This window comes from Ursus maritimus, unplaced genomic scaffold (genome assembly GCF_017311325.1).
Source record: "Ursus maritimus isolate PB19 unplaced genomic scaffold, ASM1731132v1 scaffold_23, whole genome shotgun sequence".
NCBI classification, from domain to species: Eukaryota; Metazoa; Chordata; class Mammalia; order Carnivora; family Ursidae; genus Ursus; species Ursus maritimus.
The window spans coordinates 35,635,890-35,647,189 of NW_024424786.1; the positions used below are offsets into that span (position 1 = coordinate 35,635,890).

Here is an 11,300-nt window from a genome sequence, read left to right on the forward strand (position 1 = left end):
CACTGGGTGATATACTCAACTAATGATTCATTAAACATTATATCAGAAACTAATGATGTACATTACCATGGCTAATTAAATTCAAATAAAAAAAGACCAATGATATTTTTTCACCAGAATACAAAAGGAATCCTAAAATTTGCATGAAACTTTAAGAGATCAAAGCCAAAGCAATCTTAAGAAAGAACAAAAGGGAAGACATCACACTCCTGATTTCAAACTATACTACAAAGCTATACTAAACAAAACAGTATGGGTCTGACATAAACGACACATCAACCAACAGAACACAATAGATTCCAGAAATAAAATCCCATCTATACGTCAACTAACATTTAACAAAGGAACCAGCCATACTCAGTGGGGAAAGAATAGTCTCTTTAACTAATGGTTTTGGAAAACCTGGATAACCCTATGCACAATAATGAAATTGGACCACTACCTTACACCACTCACAAAAATTAACCCTGAATGGATTAAAGACAGGAAGGTTAGATCTGAAACCACAAAACTCCTAGAAGGAAAGATAGGGAACAAGATCCTTGACCTTAGTCTTGAAAATGATATTTTGTATCTCACACAAAAAGAGCAAGCAACAAAAGCAAAACGCAACAAGCAGAACTATATCAAATGTAAAACTTTCCACACAGCAAACGAAACAATCTACAATATAAATCAACTGACAGAATGGGAGAAAATACCTGGAAACCATAGCTTGAAAAATATTTGCCAAGCATGTATCATGTAAGGGGTTAATATTCAATATATAAAATGAACTCCTACAACTCAAAAGCAAAACAATCTGATTAAAAAATGAGTAGAGGAAATGAATAGATATTCGTCCTAGAAGACACTCAAATGGACAACAGGTATATGAAAAGGTTCCCAACATCACTAATCATCAGGGAAATGCGAATCAAAAGCACAATGAGGTATCAATTCACACCTGTTAGAATGACTACCATCAAGAAAGAGATAACAAGTGGTGGTGAGGATGTGGAATAAAGGGTATAATTGTACACTATGGATGGAAACATAATTTGGTTCAGCCACTATCAACAATAGTAGGGATGTTCGTCAAAAACTTAGAGAACTACCATATGATCCACCAACCCCACTTCTGGGTATACATTCAACACAAACAAAAACAGACACCAAAAAATAATCTGCACTCCCATGTATATTGCAGCTTTCTTCATAACAGACAAGATATGGGAATGATAAAGATGATAAAGAAGACATGGTATATACATACAATACAGTGGAATATTATTCAACTGGGAGAGTGAAGGAACTCCTGACATTTGAGACATTATGGATGCACCCTGACAGCATTATGCCAAGTGAGATAAGCCAGACAGAGAAAGACAAATACTGTATGAGATCATGAATAGGCAGAATCAAAAAGTCAATCTCACAGTAACAGAGAGCACAACGGTGGTTAGCAGGGCCTGGGGGGCAAGGGAATTTGAGATAGGTTTTTTGAAAAGGTACAGTCTTGCAACTAAAGGATGAAGAAACCTGGCAATCTAATGCATAGCATAATGACTATAACCAATAACACTGTGTTACATTCCTCACAGAGACCTTTCTCCTACTGAAGCCCTCATCGTTTCTTAGAAAGACTTCTCAGACATTCTTACACATTTTTAAAGAACAGTGCTTCAAAGAACATACCTATGCCTGCATGGCAGGGATGAGGGCAGACATCCTTTAATCATATTGTAGTACTTCTGTGGCGTGGAATAAGCCTTCACACTCTCTCCGGTTTCAATGATTCTCCTTCCCTCAGTCCTGTCCATCTCTAAACTTGTGAAAAGTTTGGCAAGGCTTCAAATACCTCTTCATTTATAGTCTTTAACTAAATGGAAGAACTATGTGACTTATCAGAATTGAGACCCCGCCCCCCCAAAAAACATTAAAAACCCAGTCACTCTCCAGGGATAATATGTAATTGTAACATCTGTTTTATATCAGTTGGTTCAAGTCTGAGCAATCTGTATATCAGCAGCCAGTGTTGATACACATCTTGTTCCACTTTTGAAACAGATCACGAGGACTAAACATTTTAGGTTCTACATTAGACAGAGAAAAGTGGCCACAGTTAATATCCCTGCCTATCGCACTATTTCGTCTCTGGCTTTTGAGGCTTCCCAGAAAATATCAGCATTAGAGTAAGTCTAATCATCTACTCCATAAATTAGATCACCCCATACAAAATCATAAATCTCTACGATATAAAATGTTGAACACAGACAATAAAAAAGAATACCAGCTCTCCATATTTGTTCTTAGTCTGCAATATTTAATATTCACTAACTGTAATATTTTATTAAGATATTTTATCTAATTTCTGAGAGAGAGAGAGAGAGAGAGAGAGAGAGAGAGAAAGCACAGAGGAGAGTGAGAGGGAGAAGCCGACTCCCCACTGAGCACAGAGCTTAATATGGGGCTCCATTCCAAGACCCCGGGATCATGACCTATTCAGACTCTTAACAGACTGAGCCACCCAGGAGTCCCACTTGCAGAATATTAATAAATAATGAGGCCACTCCTCATGTAGGGTGAAAGTATGAACCTCCAGGACTTAAAGGTATTGTGTTTGTGTGGAATCAAGTCAGCTGTCAGACCATTTGGCATATTATCTATGAAAAATTAAGCTTTATTTCCCCAAAGGCATTATGAATTTTGTTAGTCCACTCATGTGCATATTATTGGGGGTTAAGGTTCCCGATAGGACACATATGGACAGGATGTCAGAAAGACCATCTCTTCTTTTGTAACCTCCTCACGGCATCTTTGATTTCCTTGTTCCTCAGACTGTAAATCAACGGATTCAACATGGGAATAACCACAGTGTAGAATATTGATGCAAATCTGTCAAGGCTAGAGGAACCACCAGAGCTGGAACTCAAATAGACATAGACAGTTGAGGTATAGAAGAGGGAAACTGCTGTCAGATGAGAAGCACAGGTGTTGAAAGCCTTGGACCTGCCTTTAGCTGAAGTGATCTTCATGATGGACATGGCAATATAGCCATAGGATATCATGATAATGAGGGCATTTACTATCCCAAAGAGCATTGCTAATATAGCAATCAACAGTTGTACAAAGAAAGTATCAGTGCAGGACAGATTTAACAGTTGGGGCATGTCACAGAAGAAGTGCTTGATGACATTAGGCCCACAGAAGTGGAGCTGAAACATGGTACACAATTGGGATATAGAAGCAGAGAGTCCAGCCATATAGGATCCCAGCACCATCCGAAAACAGAGGGTGGGTGACATGATTGCTGAATAGAGAAGTGGATTACAAATGGCAGCATATCGGTCATAAGCCATGGCTGTCAAGAGACAAGACTCACTCAGTCCCATGGTTGAAAAGACAAAGTACTGAACAGCACAACCCACAAAGGTGATAGTCTGCTGCTCTTGAAAAAAGGTGGAGAGCATCTTGGGAGCTATAGAGCTCACATAGCAGATATCTATGAAGGACAGATTACTGAGGAAGAAGTACATGGGTGTGTGGAGGTGAGAGTCCATCGTTATTAAGATGATGAGGCACAGGTTCCAAGTCAGAGTCAAAATGTAGATCAGCAGGAATACAACAAAGAGCACTGCTAGGATTCTGGGAAAATCAGAGAATCCCAAAAGGATGAAATAAGTGATCTCTGTAATATTTCCTCCCCCAATCATTGGCTTGCTGCTTCTGAAATCAGAAAAGAGAAGAAAACGCACTGCTGACTCAGGTGAAATGACAGCATTACAAATTTCATTTGTGCGATTTTTTCCTCCAGTTGAGTGCTGGGAAAGACCCAATGCCTCACTGTCCTGATTAAAAGACCCCAGATTTTCACCTCAAATTGTCAAGAAATACTTTTTACTGTTTCAAATTCTCAATTATTTCATGAAGTCTCATGAAAATTAAAGAGATATTTTTGAATTTGACGGAGAAATAATAGAAATGTTGTTTTTATTACAGAGATCATAAAACTTTTTTTAAAACCTCTGATAATTCATATAAACTGCTGCTTTACAAGAACATAAGGAATCACTCCAGATTAACACTGAGATAGCCCTTCAGTCCCAGATGGTCATCTAGACAATGTTTTAAAATTTTCTCTTTCATCCTTAACTTATTTACCCTGTCTGTAATAATTTCACAAACTCTTATATGAATACATTTAATATATCATCTTCTAACTGGTCTGGAAAACTGTATCATAACTTATGACTCTGATAATATTTTCCTGAGGCACAGTATATGTGCCCAATAAAGTCATGGAACAAGTGTTCTTAAGGAAGTCTTCCTACTAAGTATACCAAAGGGAAGTTAGTATAGCTCACTATTGACCCCAACCTTTTTTCAATTTTAGGGTATTTTACTACTTGACAAACAGCATGGTACTGTAGTTAAAGGTTCAGACTTTGGAGTTTTGTCTGATTCCCTCTCGCTTTATGAACTTGTCCCAGTAGCTTACACACTAGGATTGATTAACTCAAAATAACGTGAGAACATTAAGAGCCCCTGAACTCTCAGATTACTAGGATAGTTACATGAAAATTCATGGGGATATTCAGCACACAATTCCGTACACAGTAATTGTTCAATAGCTGTTGGCTGTTACCATCATGGATTGCTTACAGATAGCCATGAATGACAGCTGTACCCATGGTTAGCAGCGTCAACAGTGCTGTAGTTCTATGGGTTAATTTGAGGGATTTCCTGAGGCACCACTGACCTTGTAGACAGTGAGGAATCATTACCTCTGGGCAGATGTAGATTCAGACCTCATGTAGAAGCAAATCAAACCACCTGGGGCCACGAAGACACAAAGCACAGAAACAATTTTCCATTTAGTCTGCTTGAGTTTGGGTACACTTGCTCAACTGACAACCAGCAACACACTATGATGGACCTTGATGCAGAGGAAAAGTAAATAACTTCAATTACCAGGTACTACATAGTATATTTCATATGTTTTATTGATACAGTCATCGTGTTAGAGCTCACTAACAGAGTCATAATGGATTGCAACTATGGCCTATGCTCCATAACCAACTGTCCTTCCTTGAGATGAAAGAGTAAATCAGTGAGAATAGCTAAGAAATTTTTGAAAAAATATTAATAATTAAAAAGACATGAACTTTCAAGGATTAAAAAGTATTAAACACTGACAATTCACTATTCTTATAAAAATAGGAATATGTCAAAAGACCTTATAGATATTTTAGAAAAATTTAAATATCAGTAAGAATTTAAGTATGATAAAATTAGTATTTTAAATTGATAGACAACTGATAAATTCTTGATATGCATTTATGTAATCTTGGTATGTGGAAAAAATGTCTGAAATATAACACCAACACAGAAACTAGAAGAGAAAAATGTAACAATTTTAAACTTGGTTATGTGAGAAAAACCCACGTAAATAAAATACTTTTTGTAATACAATGGATCAGGGAAAAAGAGTCACAAAGCATAAAAAAGACAATGTAGTAATGCCTTTAATAAAAAAGGCACGAATCAGGGGATGGGGCACTCATACTTACTTCCGATGAGGGTACAAAATGAGTCTACCTTTCTGAAGGAAAAATTTTTCTGCTTTATATAGTATCTCAGTCTCTATGTCTCTGTCTCTCACACACATATGAACACAGGAGACAATTAAAAATACCAGAAGTAATGACTGGTATGATTTTGATTTCCTTCTTTAAGCCTCTCTGTATTTGATCAATTTTTGACAAACATTATATTTATAGGAAGAAAAGTTATTAAGATATATAAATCCTTAAAAGTAAGCCCAGTGTAAGACACAAGGGAGAGGGGAAGGAGGGGAATTGAAAAAGAGAGAGAATCACAGAGAGAACAGACTTTCAGAATTTCCTGGCTTTGACCTACTGGCTGTGTCATCCTTAGCAAGTTATTAAACCCCTCTGTGCCTCAGTTGCCTCATCTATAAATGGCACTAAGAGTACTTATCACCTCAGAGGGTTGCTGCAAGGATTGGTTGACATAAAGGGCTTAAAACAGTAAGGGCTCAATAAATGTTAGCAGTTATCATCCCCATTATCATTCCTCTCTGTGAAGGAAAAAGCAAACTAATAGTGAAATATCAAGGAGCTCTTTAGATCAATTATTTTCTAAGGTCTCTAAGCCTAGAGTCAAGAATATCGTTAGGCAATGACTGTATTTATTTCTATCTCGGATTACTCCGTTACCTCCCAGTCAGCTGGACTGTAAACTCCTCATGTCCCTTTTTATGTGCCACCACCACCAGGTACTCTGAGCTCACGAGGCTCTACACAGTACATGCTCTACTGGAGATGCCTCACTACTTAACGATAAGCACCTTGTATACTAATATTTGTGTTACTGAATAACTACATATTGAACAATGGTTCTTTCACCCCTTTTGGATGCAAAACTAAAATTATCTTATTTCATTTCAATCATGGTTTTATGAGGTTGGAAATCTCTCTGTTGACTCCTTAAGTGTTGCCAATATGATTTCTCCACAATTTTATCCATGATGAGTTGGAGTCAATGAAAATATTTTGGAAAATATAAACTCTCATGCACAACATCACCCAATACACCGACATAATTGATCAGTTCAGTGAAAAGAAGTCAAGCTTCTGATCAATCACTTGCAGTAAAGCTCTTCACTTTCTTACTACATTCTGGTGACAAAGGCAGCCAGAGGTAAAGGTATTTTATGTGGCTCATCATTCCCAAAAAAGAGGAATTGTGGATTGTTTTACTAATTCATGATAAAATGTATCCTGTTAAACTTTAGTAAGCTATAGGAAAAGGAGAAAAATTCACTTTTTGATTAAGTTTTTGCATGTGTCCACCATTTCACAAGACAATTTAAAGAAAAGGTGACTGATGTAAATATTAACTAGAGACTTTACTATGTGCATCTACCTAATCAAAACCTTTCCAATTCTGGCTACTGAGGACATGGCCAGTTTGTAAGGTTGTGCAGAGTACAAAATCAGCTAAAGAAAGCCAATGTTGCAATGAAGAAGAACAATGTAAGTGAAAAAAAAATGTTAAAAGAGACAGACCAACAATGCCTTGAAGTGAGGCATCTCTAATATCTGTGTTACCCACACCTGTGCCTCCAGACCTGCAGGGACTCCAAAGATGACCACAGAGAGCCATTTGAAGATTTCACAAGGTCAATGGAATTGTACATGAGTACTTGTTATATCATTATTTAGTGACCTGCTTGCCTTTTGCTACTCAAAAATTTTCAATCAAAGCTATATATTAACATGGAAATCAACTTAATATAACAACAGATTCCTTACACAAAAGAAAATTCAAAGTGTCCTTGGAATGGATAAAATTGGAAAATCTAGACAAGAATATGGGATCTTAGGAAATTCCTCTGAAGTCAGTGAACTGTTATTTTTAATTCAGTGCTCAATTATTGACTTCTAAAATTTGTTAGCTTTTATAATCATCATCTCATTAGATTCTAAATAATCCCATTATCCCCAATTTTACAGGTGAAAAAAAAAACCTGAAGGTGACAGAGCTCAAGGTCACACCCTTAAGAAATTGCAGAACTGGAACTCAATATTCATCCCTCATCCCAGAATGATCCCTGAAATTTTAGATTAGGCATTAATCTTTTTCAATGAGGTTCAGAGAAGTTGAGCAAGGAGAAAGAGAACCCAAGAAAGAGCCCAGAGTGGAGGGTGTGGGAGTGAGAAGAGGTGAAAAATGGGAGAGACTCAGGACCGTAAACTTTGCTCCACACAGGTCCTACTGGAAGAATCACACGGCTATTAAGATAGCACAGAATCCACTGTTCTCACCAAATCTTGCCCTCTCACGTTGACTCAGATTTCCCAAGAAAACAGAGCTCTTGCCAAAGGCTGAAATTGCTTATTTCTTTTCCAAAGGAATATTCCAGGTGGGTTCTATTGCTCTGCAAGTTGGGAGCCTTTGGCCATGAAATAGGCTGTCCACTCAGATTAAGAGAGATGCTCACAACTGGAGATCCTCTTAAATGTGTCATTGTTAAGGTAAGAGATAATAGGAGAAAAGACAATTAGAGGGAGAAAACCCTCTGGGTACTTGTTCCCTGGAGTCACGGTTGTCATGGAGTTTTTATCCCTGCTAATTTCATGTCCCATTTTTCCATGTCCCTTCTGGATCCATTCCCCATTTCCCCATGGTCCTAACGATCTCATAATTACAGCTTTTCTTTTAACGATCTTGGAGTCCTTCAAGTTGAAAAGGACCTATGGACCATCTAGTCCAATACCTTCAATTACCAGGTGAGGAACCCAAAGCCAGAGGAGCTAAAAGATTTGCTCAAGATGACACTGGTAACATACTAGTTGGCAAAATATCTTTTTTTTTTAATTTTATTTATTTATTCGACAGAGATAGAGACAGCCAGCGAGAGAGGGAACACAAGCAGGGGGAGTGGGAGAGGAAGAAGCAGGCTCATAGCGGAGGAGCCTGATGTGGGGCTCGATCCCATAACGCCGGAATCACGCCCTGAGCCGAAGGCAGATGCTTAACCGCTGTGCCACCCAGGCGCCCCGGCAAAATATCTTAATTAAAATAAATTAGATATGTTAACATTTCTTTGGGTACAAAGCACTTTTATTTCATATATATACATCCATGCATTTGCTCAAATATCTGACCAGATCCAATCATGACAGCAGCCTGTGAGGCGGACATGGCATTATTTCCTATGCGTAAGCAAGGAAATTGAGGCAGTAAGGAAAACAATAAAACTAACCTGACCTGCCATGGTTACAACCTGGGGCATGGGTATCATGGTTACAACCTGGGGCATTGGTATCAACCAATCTGGGTAGAATTCTGACCCTTCCACTTGATGACTGTGTGACCATGAGCAAATTCACCTCTCCCAGCCTCAGGATTGTCATAAAATGGGCCTGATAGTAGTAGCTACTTCATAGAGTAGGTCTTCATAGAGAGAAGCAAATTGCATAATACTCATAAAGCACTCACCAGGGGGTTCGGTACAAGCCTGCCTTCTATTAATAGTCATTGTAATTTCTATGTTCTGATTTGGAGTTCTTTCCAACATGTTATGCTGCATTACTAATCCTTCACTAAAAATATCTACTTAACATCATTCCCACAAACATTTTTGCTTGTTTCTAGTTTTTTGAAAATGAAAGTCATCTACCCTACCAATTACTAGGAATACAGGGATGTTTTAGATGAGGTCCCATTCTTCGTTTGATCTACTTCAACTATTCTCACTTCTAGGGAGAAAGGGATGGATGGGCAATGAATTAATTATTTAACTCTTGCTGATAGATTAGTCGTTATATTTCCCCCCCCCCCCTGNTAAGAACTTCAATAACTTAATCCTTAACATGAGCAGGTTCTTAAGATAGTTTTAAAGGTGTAACACCAAAAGTATAGAATGTGGGCACCATGGGCACACAATAGAGGTCATGTTTCTGGTCAGAAAGAACCATGTATGTTCCTGTACAGTGGGAAGACTGTGGCCGACCTCTATGTGCCCAAAGGTTCTTTCTGTAATATCTGCAATATAATTTCTCACCTGCCATCTTTATATGGTAACAGAAAAAAATCAAATCTAAATGACATGAAGTGTAAGGTACTGTATAAATAGTGATGTAATATGTATGAAATTAGTCCATAGCCTCTTATATGAAAAAATATCTTTTAAAATTTTTCTTTAAATTCTCTTGGTTGTACTGAGTCTCCATGGTACCCCCAGTCCGGTGGTGGTTCTGCTCCCTGGTCAACAAATTGTACTAGAATCCCTGAGAGGCTCAGACCTCTGGGACCTGGGTCTTGCCACCGACACACACAATAGCCATCATTTCTGAAGTCTTGCACAGTCTCTGGGAAGCTACCATGGAGCATGTTCCGGGCTTGCTTTTATCCAGAAACTGATGACTTTGACTCCTTTATAGCCTCTGAGAGGTACTAAAAAGCAAGATTTGAGGTTTGGTGTTTATGACCAGAGACTCCCCTCTGTTGGGCTACCTGCTAGGCATCTGGGGAGCACTTCTCAACTGATCTGATAAACCTCTGCTGTAATCATGGGCAGGTTTTTTTCTACCCAGAATTCTCCAGTATCGTACCCAGAAGATAACAACCTAGCTAGGAGTATTTTGAAAGTTGAGTAAGTGAATGGAGCAGGTGTGCAGTGCAGAATCTCCCTGCACAGATATTAGTGCACTGCACTCCCTGCACTGAAGAATCTTCACTACTTAGATATTACTTCATCCCTCTGTTTTTATCATTCACCCATAGATATATCTGATGGCCCTGGGCCCATGTATCTTGATTTAATTCTCCAGAGAAGAAACTTCCAATAATCTACTAGAGGAAAGGAGGAATGGTGGGGACAGGTGGAATTTCCTGTATGCAAGAGGAGGGGACAGGCTGGTCTAGAAGTCTAGTTACTTTTAATAGATTTTCAATCAAATCTCCAGTTCTAAGCCCCACCCGCTACACAGGTGCCTAGTGCCTACAATTCCTGATCCTTCTGAGGGTTGTGCAATGGAAATCAATTTGCTGCTTCTTGGCTTTCCTGCCCCACATACCTAGGACCCACAGCTTCCTGATTTCTTGAATCTGAGTTGGTTATTCCTCATAGATCAGCTTCCAGCTTCAGCTTCTGTTGTCATTTATCCTACTTTACATTTCTTAGTGATTTTATGGGTTAAAAAAAAACCTTTATTGTCATTTTAGGCAGGCTCTAGGAAGGAGTAAAGGCAAATGTACGGATTCAGCCCATTATGTTTGCCCACATATTTTCAAAAAAAAATTTTTTTTAAGTAGGATCCAAGCCCAGCACCGAGCCCAATGCAGGGCTTGAGCTCACAACCCTGAGATCAAGACCTGAGCTGAAATCAAGAGTCAGACACAACCAACTGAGCCACCCAGGCACCCCTATTTTCAAATTTCTTAAGCCATTTTATATTTGCAGTAGAAATATCTGACTATATACCATTGTCCATGGTATTTTCCCCAGTGTTCAGATAATGCAATTTAAAAATTATTTTAACATTTTTCACTGATATTTCATTAGGTAAAAAAGAAAACTTTTAATTTCCCTTTATTACCTTTGAAATGAAACTTTTTATTTGTATGTTTATATATTTTTAATCGAATTCATTTTTATCCTAATTTCTACTCAGCACCCTTACTCATAAAAAGGTAACTACCTTATACTGTTATTTTACTAATGTCTACAGCCTACTGTTACAACCACATTTTTTAATGTTTAGGGCCTTCTATCTAAGTAAAATATA

At 38.2% G+C, this 11,300-nt stretch overlaps 1 protein-coding gene across 1 annotated transcript; it reads right to left on the bottom strand.

Moving 5' to 3' along the window:
- Nucleotides 1-278: 278 nt before the first annotated feature.
- On the bottom strand, nt 279-4,178 carry LOC121104709 (olfactory receptor 5AN1-like). The gene is made up of 2 exons (XM_040638730.1): nt 2,785-4,178; nt 279-553 (listed from the first exon to the last, which is right to left on the bottom strand). The coding sequence occupies exons 1-2, from the start codon at nt 3,693-3,695 to the stop codon at nt 439-441; spliced, it is 1,026 nt and encodes a 341-aa protein (XP_040494664.1). The 5' UTR covers nt 3,696-4,178; the 3' UTR covers nt 279-438.
- Between the last annotated feature and the right edge of the window lie 7,122 nt (nt 4,179-11,300).

What these genes read in the sequence shown, in the direction of transcription:
- LOC121104709 (XM_040638730.1), bottom strand. Translation starts at nt 3,695, where the DNA reads ATGATTGGGGGAGGAAATATTACAGAGATCACTTATTTCATCCTTTTG. An exon ending in ATCAAAGATGCCGTGAGGAG is followed by an intron (nt 554 to 2,784) that starts GTTACAAAAGAA and finishes ATCATTTTCAAG; the next exon opens with ACTAAGGTCAAGGATCTTGT.